General features: G+C 35.6%; 1 protein-coding gene across 1 annotated transcript; it reads right to left on the reverse strand.

Annotated features, from left to right (window-relative positions):
- Positions 1-806: 806 nt before the first annotated feature.
- Positions 807-3,493, reverse strand: LOC147861225 (uncharacterized). Its single transcript, XM_087323235.1, has 3 exons — positions 3,176-3,493; positions 2,355-2,677; positions 807-1,945 (listed from the first exon to the last, which is right to left on the reverse strand). Exons 1-3 carry the CDS (start codon positions 3,372-3,374, stop codon positions 917-919), a joined length of 1,551 nt encoding a protein of 516 aa, XP_087179361.1. The 5' UTR covers positions 3,375-3,493; the 3' UTR covers positions 807-916.
- Between the last annotated feature and the right edge of the window lie 13,463 nt (positions 3,494-16,956).

Consider the following 16,956-nt stretch of genomic DNA (forward strand, 5'->3'; position numbering starts at 1 on the left):
CTTCAACAATAGACAACGCATCTCCTTCAAATTTCCCACCTCTACTACCTACTCCACCCAATCCACATCCAATATATTCAATGTCAAAGACATCAACGTCAAGGAATTTTGAACTTAGTGAAAAGAACAATTCAACTATTTCCTTGACACTTCCGGCTCAACACAAGTTCAAGGAAACTACTCCATCGGATTGTTCATCACAACAAGAATCAAAGGTCACTACTACTACTTCATCAAAAGGTTTAAATTGTTTACCTTCATCTGACAACACTAGTTGTAACAACATTACTTGCTCTACTCCCATTCCTATCACTCCAACTCATGCTTTTTCACCATGATCCATTACAACTTCTACTCCACCATCATCCCCACCAACTAAGTATCGATCGCTAAATAGTATCTATAGACAACTTGATCAAACGGATGCACATTTTGTGGACTTGGACCATGAAGCTTATATAGAGCAAGAAGATAATCCAACACTTGGTGACGACACAAATCTATCCACCAAACATGCACTTTTAGAATTGGATTCTACAAAATGGAAAGAGACTATTGGAGGAAGATAGGGAGGCTTTAATAAGAAATGGTACTTTGGACCCTACTCGAGCAAGCAAGTTGTATTAATTGATGTAACTAAAGACAAAGATGAAATCTTAAAATTTTAGAAAATTTTCGTGTTAAGGGCATTCTTAATCCTAATAGAAATTATCTCCATAACGACCTCTTTCTTTTCTCCTCTTTCTCTTTCTCTCCTTTTCTTCTCTCTATACTTTCTTTTCTTACACCATTTTGTAATAAGATCATTAGAACAATAACTCTTGTCAAATTATAACTATGGAGAGAATATACACTAGCTTTGTGAAGCTCAATACTCTAGTAGTCATTGGGATTATAATAATCATTCATTTATGAACTATCTTGTGAAGCTCCAAAGATCAACTAATTGATCACATGAAGTATTATATAAGGATGGATTCATTATATTATTATAATGATCTAGTCGATTGTAAGGAGAGTCATGATCATGAGGGCCGTGTTGATCATGCATTATTGTATGTTTGTGGAAGCTTAATGTATTATTTTCATTAAGTGGATTGATCGATAATGGAGGTGGATGATGAATAATTAGATTGTCAATCGGCAAGTTGCAAAACTGATCCGGACACCGCCGATAGTTAATATTGTCGGCATTCGATCTAGTGGCAATGACACTAGTCTCATTATATAGGCTGCTCCATGTTGTCAAAGTACCATATTCTAATTCTACATTCATGTGTTGCCCATTATGGATGAGCTCAACTAGATTATCATGATCTGGCATGAAAACATTATCATAATGATTCATGATCTTTCTATTATTATCACTACCATTGATGTTGTTGTTATGATCACATTGTTCAATGTCATCACTACCCTCATCATCATCATCATTATTGTCATTTGAGCATATTAATGATGGAAGTTGAAAGCCATCATCGAACATTGATGCACCACTAGTGATGGCACAATCCTTTTCAATATAGTCATGATACCCATGATGATGATTCACATTATCTTCATTAATGGTGGGAGTACCCGTTACGTAATGATCGAATGCAATGTTATCAGTAGGGCTAGTAGAGATTATCAATGGACATGACGACGATGTATTTTCATCTGACATTGTCTCCGATTTGATCCTTCCCAAGAAGTTTTCCGATGAAATTATGTCAACATCTTGATCCGATTTCGCATCTACTTCACGGGTGTGCCGTACATTTCGTAGCTTTTTAGGTCTGCTTTTTAATGGTGTCTTTTCGGCATCGGACAATGTGTTGGTGTCGATGACATTATCAGAATTACTAGATGTCATCGCCTTGTTATCGTCACGGGTAGTAGTAGCCTTTGATGATACCGGAAGGTTCCTTTTCTTGAATACTCGGCACACGACCCACCCGCCCTCCTGCATTAAACCAATGTCAAGTTAATTAACTAGACCAAGTTATCGCACACGATTTTTATCTAACAATTTATCCCCAAATTCCCAATTGTTTAATGCAATAACTCGGACAATGCTTAATAAAATGACCCAGTCCACGCAAAATGTGGTGCACTAATGAATGTTGAAAAGGGTAAAAATCTGTGATGAAGTTGTTAAGAATATTTGGAAGTGTCCATGTAACATTTAAATCACTTTATAGACATAGTATAAACCATTGTTTGAAAAAAAAGTTTGAGGATGATGTAGCTTAGTAGGTTAAGACTTTATATGATCATGACACAAATTAGAGGTGTTGATCTAGCCATTGTGTATATATACATGTGCTATATATATATATATATATTGAAATTATTGGAAGAGATAGACCTACATTGCCAGATTTGGATTCAATATTATTATGGTCCTTGTCATCTTCTAGGCGGTATTCGTGCATAATCCAATCGGTTTTCTTCCCGTGTGGGGCTCGGCCTCGGTAGAAGACAAGCGTTTTTCTCATCCCGATCATGTGAGAGACATTGAGCCGGACATCGGGTGCTGAGTGAACGGCCTTGTCCCGTCCGGTCGCTTTCCAGAAGCCCGCAACAGTAGCCCGATTCGTGCGAGTTCCCGTCGGATACTTCTTGTCCTTGTGGCTGAAGAAATACCACTCGGGCGCTTGAATAGATTGCGAATTCGCATCTATATTGCATTTCTCTACATGAAAACACATATTTAAGGGTAATGTTAGATTGCGAATTTGCATCTATATTGCATTTCTCTACACAAAAAACACATATTTAAGGGTAATGTTAGATTGCGAATTCGCATCTATATTGCATTTCTCTACACAAAAAACACACATTTTTTAAGGTAATGTTAGGTTATTAATTCCCAATGTCAAATGTAAAGTATCTAGGTAAGTATGTTCCATCGGCATCTCGCCTCGCCTCGAGAAGAAGCACAACGTAATGACTAATCAAGATGTTTAGAAGGAAATGTGGACTGATTCATTAGACTCCAAGTGATGATAGTATGAAATGGACCAATGGTTGTAGGTTAGTGAGATTTAAGAGTATAAATTTGTTACTACGTACAATGTGAGGTTTAATATCGAAATGATATATGCTTTTGCTACATATATATATATACATATATACTAATGATGTGAAATCTAAAACTACAAGTGGATAAGAAAGATCATAATGTATATACCACGCAAGTCCCAAGGTTCTAGTTTGTTGAGATCGATCTCGGGGATGACATGGTCGAGGTGGAAGTTGTTGAGGTGAGTGTGGTTGTTGTCCATGGACACTTTGTTCTTGAGGTAGATGTTTACAAGCTCTTCATCGGTAGGGTGGAACCGGAAGCCGGGTGGGACACAATGACGTGAATTACGACCATTAGACTCCATTATTTATGTTCACTCCTATATATGTTATATGTTTCACTTGCAAATGTGAGGAGTATGGACCAATTGGGTTGAACTATGAGGGAGGAACAATAATTATGATGATTGTGGAAGACCAGACAAGTTTCTATGAATGTATGAATGGAAGGAGTACTCTTGATTTAGGCATACATATATATAGATAGACATATAGAGATTGAGAGAGAGAGAGAGAGAGAGAGAGAGAGAGAGAGAGAGAGAGAGAGCATATCTTCTATTTCTTTATTTCTAACATATATTGTAGTATTTATTTATGAATTTATGTCTAGCAATAAGATGGATGGATACATGTATTATTGCTAAACTAACATATGGGCACGTACATACGTATGTATGTATGTTTCATAAAGTAATGGATGTGTATGCCTATGTTGCATGTGTGCATGGATGTTTCTCTATCTCTCTAATGGGCTTACTTGGCAATAATCTATTAGGCCATGACACAATATCATGGATTCAGATCCCTACTTCCAATATTGATACAACGGTCATCTTGACGAATAGGAGACCCATTGGTTGTGCGTGTTTGAGACATCTCAACTATGGCATTATTGGTCATGTGTGTGTGACATCTCAAAGAATAGGAGATCCATTGGTTGTGCGTGTTTGAGACATGTCAACTATGGCATTATTGGTCATGTGTGTGTAGGTCATCCCTCACATAACTATGTAGTATCTATAAGATACTCCAAAGTTCTAGTATCAATAGCAAAACATTGTTTCACTTAGGGCATGGAGTAGATAATAATTCCATGTACCTAATATGATAACACGTCAATCTTTATTGACACAATTTGTACTAGTAAATATAATCGACAAGTAGTATTCCTTTTGAAGCTATGTTATTCATGTGGATAAGGGGACATGAAAAGTAAAGCATTAGAAGGATTCCAATACTTTGAAATTCTCTTAAAACTAGTAGAAGATTAGGGTGTTGTTTACTAGTTTAACTTAGATTAATAACATCATAAGCCTAAGTGTATAAAATGATTAGAACATATGTGATATTATCACTCTTGTGATTGGATCATCTATGGCATTTAGTCTCTAGATATTCTAAACCACCTAGTTGTGGACACACTGCATTCAAAAGGCATTATTATATCCTTGATTCTAGTTTAAGCCTCCCTACTAATGAGCATGATGTTATTAAGAATACCTCAGAATAATTCTTAGAGATCTTCCAAACGCATCATTTATCACAATTTTTACAGGGTTTGGAAGATTGGATTCACTAATATATTTAACATCTTCTTCATTAAAGAGCGTGGGTGGATTTGAGCTAGCAAAATTCATGTATAGTGAAGACCTATTGTTTTGGTTATTTTGAGGATACTCCATCATGAATGAACACTAATCATGTGACTTTGATTAAGATGTCCAAGTGAATATTTAAAGAAGTAAAGCTTTCCACATGAATTATAGCACACGCCTTCAAGCCTTTTTCCAGAATACTCTCTACAATATTAAAGACTCATGTTATATTTACCAACTACCGACATTCAGGCACGTCATTGTAAGGATGGAATGTAGTAGTTGCATTTTTAAAGCTTATTACATCAAAAAACAACATTTTAGTCCAAGATGCCATATTCCTCATAAAAATTACCGTATATATCACTTTCTCTTTTCTTACCCATTTTTTCAAGGACAATCCTTTTGTTCCTCTCTTCTAGATTTTGGTGTCTCTCTTGCATGACATTCAATATATATTGATGTACCTACTACCTTTCATTGTCACACACAGTTCAACCAGATACATTTTATCCGTTTCATTCCTTAACTTGCAGCAATTCCGTAATCTACCTAAGTTGCCTTGATCTTGTTCTATTCAAGTTTCTAAGAATGTTCTACATCTTAGTTTAATCTCTTCAATCATGTTCATAAAGGCATAATTTTCTTTATATCTTGATACACTATCCGACTAAAGCTCATCTAGTTCTTTCCATGTTTGTTATACCTTCGAGGTTCAAACCACACTTTATTAAAGTGGTTGTGTAAAGATATCTATGTTTTACCCGAGAGTAAGGTCCATCAGGCAACCTCTTTTTACCTAGCTCCTTTTCCTCGAAAGAAATTACATTTTCATTTGAATTCGAATTTAAGAAGAGAATAGTTTTTGTCATTCTACCCTAGCAATAAGATAATTTTATTTCCCATGTGTATCAAGTACTTACCCAGTGTACATGTTCATAATCTTTTCCATTCCAAATTTGAACTTTTTTATAGATCCAATGTTAATGACCTCTTTTGTTCCAAATTTTAACTTTTTTTACATAGATAGGGCCAAATAGTTTACAATATCTAGGATTATGTGTAGGTAGAACATCTTTCTAATTCCAAAGTTTCGCTTTTTCATAGCACTCTTTAAAACACATACACGCATTACCTATGTAAGTGGATGCATTTACATATGTATGTTGCCAATATTCTCTTTGCCCCACTATATTATATGGCACACATGTACATAACATCAAGATACATACTACATGTTATTGATGGCGCATAGGTGAGTGACAAAGGCAAACACTCTTCAACATCATGTGGATACAAAATGAGAGTAAGACATTAAGAAACTATGTAGGAGATTGAAAAAAAGGCAAATATGTCTTCTATATGTATGTGTAGATTGTCAAGTGATTGTGCATGTGCATGTTTGGTAGATCCTCATCAAAGCAATATACCCTTTGTTCACATTTAGGATACATATTTTCAAGCTAATGAATATATCTACACATGTCGATGGTTGCATTTATGCATCTTTCACATTTGTCAATCTAGTGAATATTTCGAGTATATAATTTAGTTTTTATCATTCGTCGTGGAGAGTGTCGTTGTAGAGCAACAAATCTCTCCTCGATCACCCAAACGAAGGACAATGTTTCATATCAACTTTAAAGCAAGGAATAAAGTCACCTATTTCTGTCCACCCATGTGCGTCTACCCCTGCATACTCTGACATCCATGACATCCTTGCCCTCTCTTTGAGTTCACCTTTGTAAGGATATTCTCTTACACATTGGACTTGTCCTAGTTCGACTACATGTGCAAAATATATCTTTGCATACCTGAAGGAACTTTGTTAAAATCATCATCTATATTGCCTACATATGAAATAAATATCATGAAAGATATGGTTGCACGACTTTATAGCAAGGAAACTATGTGGTGATGTCGAAGGTTTATTCATCATCATGTCATGAAGAGATCAAAGTTGATTTGTTTTTTTAACTAACCAAGAAGAAGTAGCAGCATAGATATCAATATCACTCTAGCGTCACAATTCCTTGTACCCATGCATCATTAAATAAAGGGTGGGCAATCCTTTTGTTTATAGTATAATGTTCGACCAACTTGGTATAAGCAAACAATATTATTATTCTACAAATACCTTGGTACACGGTTGTGTGAAGAGTGGGTTGGGACAAGTGTTATTTCTTGTTCCATAATCATGTACGGTAATCTGCGCACAAAAAGTTGCAAGGTTTTTTGCATTTATTACTTTTCTTTAGGGTTTTTCCTTGGCAATGCATACAATTGGAACAAGCAGAAAATTAAAACAAAATGAAAGTTCTGTTCAAATTTGGAAATGTTGGCCATTAAACAAATTCATTAATGCAAACCATGACAAATAAATGGGAAAAGAAAGTATAGCAATATGATATATATTGTTAACTTGCTTAAGCTTTTTAGAATTCTCATCAATCAGATCAATCCTTATGGGCATGGTGAAGCAATGTAACATCATGTTGAAATGGTATGCAATGTGTCTATGTACACAACAATAAATATTAGCACATAGGCCACAAACAAACAAATGTAATTAATTAATTAATTTGGACAAAATGAGGGTATCATATAGTTCATGTGCCCTTATTTCTCGGCACTCATCACATGAGAGTTGTATCACCTTAACTTGACAAGCCCCATGTTGATGAAAATTTGCTTCCATTAGTGGTTTGTCTCCGTAGGCAAACTGGTATTTGGCACTATTTTAGGTTAATGCAATTATGATGCTTGAATTTCCCTACAATATTAAGTTAAAAACGTGTACTACACAGTTTGAGCCAAAAGAACTATTGGGAGAGTGCTCCAAGTCCCATCTCTTTTACAATGACTCGTGACTCATTCTTGTCGCTACTTGCTTGATCCTTTGAATCTGAATATATACTACATAGGCACTTCATCTTTTGAATGACAAAGTTATGCCTATAATTGGGTTCATCATGAAACGCAATTGATCAACTATGTCACGTCACAATCAATATTCCCTTAAATCATTTCATTGTGATCTTTAAAAGTAGAGCTTCACGTTATTTTTATATTTTTGATTTATCATCATGAATAACTCATTGGATGTCCCAACACCAATAACTTTAGAATATGGCTATGAATGATAATGAACTCATTTTCTATATCATGAACATCATTTTCATGTTATGCTTTCACACCTACATTATGACAATCACTCTAATAATAACTTTTTGGTTAGATGTAGAAACATCCTTTTTATATTATGTGTTTGTTAACTTAGTTCTTGAAAAAATCCAAAGATATACAATATTCTCTTCCAAGTAAAATTTAGTGCAATTATATATGCATGGCAGGTGAAATATTACATAATTTTAAGAGGTTTGTACATACATCAATGTGTATGATTGGCCAAGCCATTCGTATCATGTAACATATTTGTCGGAATGGTTTTACTCCAAATAGTGACCCTTGGTACATATCATATGGTAATAGGCTATCCTCTTGCAACAATGATAAATTAGACCCTCATGCATCAAATGCCTTGATTTAAATTTATTTTCTCATAAACATTCTCGTGTTCAAAATTTAAATTCTTATACAAAAATTCCCTACTTTTGTATTCGAAATTCGTTTTTGTGGTGCTAAATCTAGTTTTACATGCCAGAGATAGATAGATATAATTTATCAACATTCTCGTGAAACGTTTTCACTTGGTATGAGAGATTAAGTAGTGACTCTTGACATGTAAAATATGCTAGAAGGCAAAGCCTTGTGTCCAATTGTGATAACAAACTTGTCAAAGGAAAAATATACAACGTTTACACATTTCCTCGCTTCGACTCTATTGCTTCGTCTCACATAAAAGACAACGGTAATTAAGCCATGTAAAAACAATGGTATCAATTGCAAACAAAGGAGTGGATAACATGTATAAGAGAAAAAGATGGTTTTGTAATTTAGAGCAACATATGTAATATAATGTATGATATGTGAGGTTCCACATCTTTCACAAGACCTGATACATTGACGTTACAAAATAACTTAATTCATGAAAGAATTTATTGGAGCAACTACAATGCATCCCATATTCTAAATCGTTTCTTCATATCTTCTATCCATCCAAGAACCAAGATTTGTGTTTGTTATCTTTTTAAGTTTTTTTACTTCTTGTGAGATTCTCTAAAGTCAATGAATAGGAGGGGCTCACTTGAAACTTCGTCAATGATCTTAATGGGAAGTGAACCAGTCTCACAAAGTTACCGAAAGCCAAAATTCGTTACAAAGAACTCTCCAGAGACGCATAGGTGGAAGATTTAAAAATTGTAGAAGAAAACAAAAATCTAACTAAATGCTAATATGAAAAATTACATGTATTCTCATTTTACAGTTTTGTATCTTCCCAAATAAACAACATGAGATCATTCCTATTGTTGTCAATGATGGTTTTTGTCTTTGTTAGGGGTTTTTGAAATGTGGTTTTCAAATATTCTTCTATTTCTTGTACATTGATGTAGTGTATTATCTTTCTTCTCTCAATATTCATCCAACCCTAGTTTCAATTCTCAATTTTTGTGATTGTGTGCATGTTATTGCGATGTTATGTCTTGCTCAGTTTGGCATAGGTGTCCAACATTGCATTTGAATGCAACTACGATACTACTCAAACTTAGATCGTGTTCTTCATTTCGTATGTAGGGCTTCCGATATGGTTGACTAAAACGTGAAATAATGTGCACATTCAAATATTCTTCAACATGCCATCTTGAAAACTATCTTGGATGTCTTGAACACATCCAAATGAAAACATTTTGCTTTGGTAGTAAGAGTTAAATTTTGTACAAGATCCTCTTATCTATATCAAGCCTTGTGTGGATAATAAGAATTTGGTGAGAAATACAGAAGAAAGGACTTTGAGCCAAATTCTTGTAATTAAGTTGTCAATTTGAGTTGAACAAATGATCGTAGAATGTAAGATCATATGATTGTTGGTTGTTAAGAGACATTACAAGTATGTTTACTTAGGCCAAATGTTCGAATATGTGTATTTCCAAAAATAGAAGAACTATTAAATAAGAGAAATCATTTTATGAAATAGGGGAGAGAATTAACAAATACAACCATCATTACAACGTAAGGAGGACCCAAATTTATAATAAACTCTTGTAGGCTCAAATCTTAAAGAATTGGTGAGAGAGAATTTGACAAATGATAGAAGAAGTCATTATGTACATATAGATTATTTGGTCAACGAACATTTGATCATTGTTATCTTTTTCAAAATTCATTACAATAATCACACATGTGCTTGTTATGTCCAATGTAGGGCACATTTATGCCCCTTAATTATTGCTTTTAGTTGTATAAATTTGTGGGTTTTGTCTCATTTTAAGTTTTCCCACTTTGAGATGTGACTAAAAACAAGTGTTGTGTGCGTGAATGCATTCAATAGAAGGTATATGCTGCCATCCTCATTTGGAACATACAACATCAATGTTTATTCTATTATTTTAATCCTATTATATGATATTAAAAACAATTGTTCCTAATATTATAAAAACAATGTTTCATTAATAATTATTACAAGTGCATTCTTTCAAAATCGACTTATTTGCTACTTGAAATATGAATGAGTATGATTATGTAAAGGTTACACTTTGCTGGGATTTTGGCTACAAAAATAAGATTTTTGGGAAGCTCACTTTATGCCTCCTTTCTGATATATGTATGCCCGAAATGATTTTACAATGAAGGCTGAAAAGCATCCTAAAACAAAATTTTGAATACAAACTACTTGATGAAACTTTTGGACAAGTATAAATGGTTGTGAACGATTATATTCTCGCGATAGAGATTTACAATGGGGAAAGTTTCAAAACGCCATTGTATTACACACCATGCTACATGTGTTTTTGTTTGTGTATTTGCTAGCGTCATCTTTTTATGTGGCATAGGAAAATGCCTAGAATCAAAACCCTTTATTAATTGGGTAGTTAGTTAAATTTGGTCCTATATGTAATCAATTTAGATTATTTAATAGCATCATATTCGATTAATAAGTTCATTATTAATATGCTCCTTAATAGAACAATTTATTAGTTGCTCATTAGTAGCTATACATATATGTAAGCAAAACATAAACATCTTCACTTAATTATATAGTTGTGAATGAGAGCATCAAATCAAGTAAAGTTATCTTTATCTTTATTGTAAAACCTGAAATTTCCGATGCATGTTATAATAAGCACAAAAACCACTACCTTGTATTCAGGTAAAAAGAAGCCTTTTGGCATCAGAAAATGTAATAGTTACTAGTTAGGCAACTATGTATGAAAATGAAAGCTACAAGGGACCCATGCACTTTCGAAATGAGAGCAATGCACAAATTGAACATCTCAATCATAAACAAGGACATATCCATGAGCCAAGATTGAGTTTCCAAAAAGAAAGAATGGAACATGTTCCGTGTGACTAAGTGAGAGAATCTTTCCACATGTTTTACGAAACTCTTTTATACTTTTCTAGGAGATATGTGTGCACCCGTGTTTGAGAATCAAAGAAACATTACATTGCTTACAAATTGAGAAAGTTTATATGATCCAATTGCACCCAGATATGGAAACCGAATGGCAATTCATCAAGTGTCAAAAGATTGATCAATAATTTTGGGGAGGGGCGGGGATGCCTTCATTCAAAAACATAATACGTTTTAGAAACAAATGGTTAACAAGACACTTTGCCCTATTTCAAAGTTGTGTAAGGAAGTACCCATTATTTGATAGTTTCAAAATGTTTTAGTCAAGTTAATTGGTTCTTTGCCAAAAGGTACCTACGATGTTTTTAGGATATTATGCAAACAATGTAGTATAAAGATGATTAAGACGAACAACTCACTTTTTGAGTACACAAGATCTTTGTTGTAAAAATTTAAGTTTTAATCTTTGTTTACGAGGTAGACTTACTACACATCCCTTGTGATAGGCTTTATTGTCATTTAAATTAATCTCTCTCAAGTACTTCTAATGTTTGGCATGGGTTTGCGTTACCTTCCTAAGATGTCTATGACGATTTATTTATTGCATTCTCTTGCATTAACATATCATTAGAAATAGTTATAGGGATTCCCACAACTAGTGTTGATCTATGCCATGAGGTCCAAGTATCATGTTTGAAGCAATGATGCACACAAGATTCTCAATACAATTGCATTATCAAAATTCTCATCTTCTCTATTTTATGATAAAGCCATATTCTTTGACAACCTTATACAACCCACATGCTTAATAAAAGACACTATCTCTCTCTCTCTCTCTCTCTCTCTCTCTCTCTCTCTCTCTCTCTCTCTCTCTCTCTCTCTCTCTCTCTCTTATACTACACATGTTGCACCTAACTACAAAACCATATTCTTTGTGAAACGGGGAAATCGTACACATCGATACATGTTAGAGCCCATACCGTTATCTGCCATTCGAACCATTGCTTCCATGCGACTTAGCTCACATGCATTGCGATGTGAGACAAGGCGTTGGGGCACAAGTGATGAGAGTGGTTGGCTATGCACACTTTGCCCTAAACAAGTTCACGAGTCTTAGTATCATATTTTGATACAATGCTCTGCCTTTGATCATATTCGACCATGCTTTCCACATCTCTTCGACCGAGCCCAATCCTTGCATGAATTCCTCTCACAACCACAATGTGCACTCTTGATTGCAACATTCATTGGTAAAGTTCTTGAACATCGAGAGTCACTACTCAGTTTCGTGTTGCAATCATTGGTAAAGTTCTTGAACATCAAGAGTCACTACTCAGTTTCACACGTATCACGTGAAATGTAATATTTTTGGTCTCATAGGTCATATTTGACCTCCGAAGATGATAATATAATCTATCGATCTCTCTCTCTCTCACGCTATCTCACAATTACATAGTCAAGAACACTCTACTCTTACACAATGAACTACTTACATAAAGTTTTGCCCTAGTTACCTTTATACTTAGATAACTTAGGAATATTTACAAAGCCGGTTGGCCCAAGTAGGCGCAACCGAAACATATTTACATATGTATCCTTTTCCAGATGTCGATCCAGACACCAATCCGAACACCGATCCATTCTCTCTCTTTTCCTTCGGATCCTTCGGATCCTACAGATCCGACTCGTGCTCTCCTTCCCATCCGGAGGGACCTTGTTTCCCAACAACCGGAAATGGTCATTCAACTCAAAGGGTACATAAATGTCGATTGGGTCGGCTACAAGACCGACAAAAGATCGACCTCAGGATTTGCCTTCTCCCTCGGTAGTGGAGCTATCTCCTAAAGCAACAAAAGTAGCTGACAGTTGCACTGTTGACCGTAGAAGCCGAATATAGGGGCACCGTCATCGCAACATGTGAAGACATTTGACGAAAGAGAATATTGAAGGATCTTGGTGTTCCCATCAAGGATTCAATTCTCCTTTACTACGACAACATGATCAATATTCATTTGGCTTGAAACCCGGTGTTCCATGCGTGCACGAAGCATATCAAAGTGCATTTATCACTTCATCTAAGAGCACGTTCACGCTGGAGATGTCGACTTGCAGCACATTCAGCACAAACCTTCAGGTAGCCGACATCTTCACAAAAGCCTTAGGAGTCGACAAGCTCAGGCAATTCATGTTGAATCTTGGCCTAATGATAGCCACATTGTCGAGCTTGAGGGGGAGTACAACACAACAATAGAATAACAACCAATCGATCGATCAAAGCCAACCAAAGGAGTAGTCGAAGTAGCAGCTCAACCGACCAAGGGGGGTCGAAACACGAAGCTGAACTTAGTAGTTGAATGAGCAGACAAACAGATAAGCTAGTCAAACAAGAAGCACGAAGTAGTTGGACGAAGGAGAACATATATCAATCGACTAGTCAAAGCTGATCCAATCGACCATCCAGACACTGAGCCTAGGAATTTAGAAAGCCGAAACACGCCAAACAACAAGACGACTTTCCGGCGACCGGAAGTGTTGTGTTTGAAGGGGCGTGTTGAGAGCCAAACCCAACTTCTCCAATGGAATGACTTTCACATTAGCAATGGACACTCTAGATTCATGCTAGTTTTATAATTAGTAGAAAGGGCAGTTGCCCTAAGTTAGTTGGTATTTAAACCAACACTTTTGTAACCAAATTACTTGTTTGATGTATTTCTATATTGCTAATACAACTTCTTGTTCTCTGTCTCTCTCTCTATCTAGTTGTCTTACACACACACACACAATTCCTTTTGCTGCACAATATCACCTACACTCTCCATTTCTTTACAAAATGTAGTTCTAAAAATATTTACCATTAGTATGTTTCTTAATTTGTTGCATGTTCAATCGTTAGTCATAAAAAATTGCTCGACACTTGCGGAAACAATGCATCATATGTTGGTTGGGGTCATTGGCACGATGGATTTCCTCAGACAAAGTTTCTACGAGTAAAATACCGTTAGGAAGAGGGAATTGATTGAGCTTGTGTGTCTAATGGACAAAGAACTCTTGTATCTTTCTTGGATATTCAAAGGCATGTTTTGATTAACCTCCTTGATGCAAGTGAGCTTATAGATGTTGTGAGCACCATTTGGATGTTTTGGGTACAGTAATTCATGTGCATGTTGAAGAGGTTTGTTAGACAAAGATCACAACTAGAGGGATGTGATACCTCTATGAGCATTTGTCCACAATCATCGTGGGAGTGGCTTGGTATTTATAATCATTGACTTGGAAGTGCGGGTGTGAATCCTGCTTCTTGCAAAATTAAGGCCAATCTCAGGGGAATTTTCACCAAATGTTTAAATTTTCATGATGTTCCTCATTTTCATCCAAGTAGTATTAAGAACAAGATTTACAAACTCCTTAGAAATTTGGTTTAGCATAAAATCTCTAAGGTGACTGTTGTAATTGCTATATATTACAATAAATTTAAGAGAGAAGGTAATCAAAATAGAATAAGTTCTTTCTTTACAATAATTAGCCCTTTTACACATGATCAATTAGATTAAGATATGCGTATTGGGAGGATATCCCCAAGTTTCGTATGGAAACCTCAAGCCTAGGCCCTCAAATCCCCTAGAAACGTGAACCCAACAATGAGCTCTCTAGCTCTTTTAATAGCATTTTGGGGCTCCTTTGTCGTATAACAATATTTTAACGTGCATTGAACTTTAACTTTATCCTCATATAAATGTCTAATGCTAACAAACCTTGCGGAGTTTGAACCGTAACTTTGTTGTTTTGACAAATACCTCGTACCATTTGAGTTATCTTTTGTGGTTGTTTTAATTTCATCTCCTCTCTTCTTCTTATATGCCTCTTCATCCAAATCTAAAACTTTTGTAAACAGGGCTCTTAGACGTTTTTCTCCCTTGGCACACACCACATCATGTCAACACCATATTGTTAATGGTGGTCGTTAGTCAACGGAGGTCAACAATTGATAGCCGATCGTTTGTGGCTAAGACACACATTAAGTGGTGAGTAGAATGGATGCTTTGTTACTTACAATTTGTAGTTAATAACATTACACACAATGAACTAACTACGACATGGTTAATAGAGTTAACACAATATAGATGACCAAGAGTTTGATTCATTATAAGTATTTACAATGGCAATAAAGCGGTTATGGTTGACAATGGCCGATTAGGAGAAATGCTCTACTAATGACAAGTATAAGAGCAATGAGGCTCTGCTCGAAGGATAGGTTGAGAAAGGATTCTTAGAGAGTTACACATATACCCACAATTCTCAAGGCATAACCATTAACAAACATTAACTCTTTTTCTATTACATTTAATTCAGTTTTCAATTGAATCTTTCTTGCTTTTGTATTAACTACATATAAACCTACCAACTTATCCCAAGCTTCCTTGGGAGATTGAGCATATACATACATACATCTATATATATGAACCAACATCAAATCATTGATGTTGAGTGAAATCCAACGGAATATATTCCTTGCTCCATGATTCCGAACTTGATTTGTGCAAAGGGTTGGATTTGCGCTTTCACAACTCAGGCACTCATTCATGTTCTCCTTCAATGTATTTCCAATATCCTTTTCCCTCAAGGAAATTCATAATTTTTAACTTCCATGCTTGAGACCATTTGATTTGTACTGTCAATAGCCATATTTGTCATTTCTTCAATGGAAAAAATGGTATAAGATCTATTTGTTCCTCTTTGTCCTCTCTCGCACCGCTATTTAGCAATATCTTAAGCCAATGTAATGAGCAAATACTTCCAAATACATGTTCGAGGCACACAAATTCTTTATGCCATTTGATGGCATCTTACAATGGTGTGTCACAAGCTCTAATACCATGTTACACATGCTAACCTTACAAGCATGTTTTTTATTTCATGAACGACAATCTTGCAAACTTCGCAACCCAAAAAGTACGAGTACAATTCAAGAGTTAGTACGTATTCTAATGGATCATTTGCATAATTTTCTTACCATCGTGGATAGAGACTCAATGTGATCATGAGTGAAGGATGTACCCACTCATTTATTGTCATGCTTATTAATGAATGTAGAAACTCTTAGGTTTCATTTAGCAAAGTAACCATCCCATGATAATATTCAAGGCTTGAACCAAGATTTTGGAACATATACACTTCACATATATGTGAATGCTAAAACTAATGAGCAAGGGTGAATATTTCTGCAGTTTTTTAGAGTTTGTGTGGAATCAAGTCGAATGTGTTTTCGCAATATTTTTCTAGGCCGATGGCCACATAAAAAAACAAAGTATGATCATCGACTACGTGTTAAGTTGTTAACAATGTTAAACGCTCGGATAAAGGACACTCTCAACAATGTTAGGTTTGTTAAAAAATTGTGTGCGTGCATGCGAGTGTGTGTGTGTGAGCATGATATCTATCCATTGCAAACCCTAAAATCCAATAAAACCCTAAATGCACCGAACCCTTAAAATGCAAGTAAACCCTAAACGCACCCAAATCTCAAAATCCAATAAAACCTAAAACGCACCACACCCTAAAATCCAATCAACCCTAAACGCACCATGCCCTAAAATATCTAAGAAACCCTAAACGCACCATGCCCTAAAATATCTAAGAAACCCTAAACGCACCATGCCCTAAAATATCTAAGAAACCCTAAACGCACCATGCCCTAAAATATCTAAGAAACCCTAAACGCAAGAACAAGTCACCGGAGAAGGCGACACGTGGCACCCCCGCCGCCGACGTCGCTGACGTTTGCCGCAGCTGGCAACGAACCGGACGGACGTCAGCGGCTGA

The sequence above is a fragment of the Azolla caroliniana genome, unplaced genomic scaffold (genome assembly GCF_043228905.1).
Source record: "Azolla caroliniana isolate FFs.n. ecotype wild unplaced genomic scaffold, voAzoCaro1.0.p SCAF_8, whole genome shotgun sequence".
NCBI classification, from domain to species: domain Eukaryota; kingdom Viridiplantae; phylum Streptophyta; class Polypodiopsida; order Salviniales; family Salviniaceae; genus Azolla; species Azolla caroliniana.

Coding starts and splice junctions, on each gene's coding strand:
- LOC147861225 (XM_087323235.1), bottom strand. CDS start 3,374: ATGGAGTCTAATGGTCGTAATTCACGTCATTGTGTCCCACCCGGCTTC. Junction 2,678..3,175: donor AGAACCTTGGGACTTGCGTG/GTATATACATTA, acceptor GTTTTCATGTAG/AGAAATGCAATATAGATGCG. Junction 1,946..2,354: donor TTGAATCCAAATCTGGCAAT/GTAGGTCTATCT, acceptor GGTTTAATGCAG/GAGGGCGGGTGGGTCGTGTG.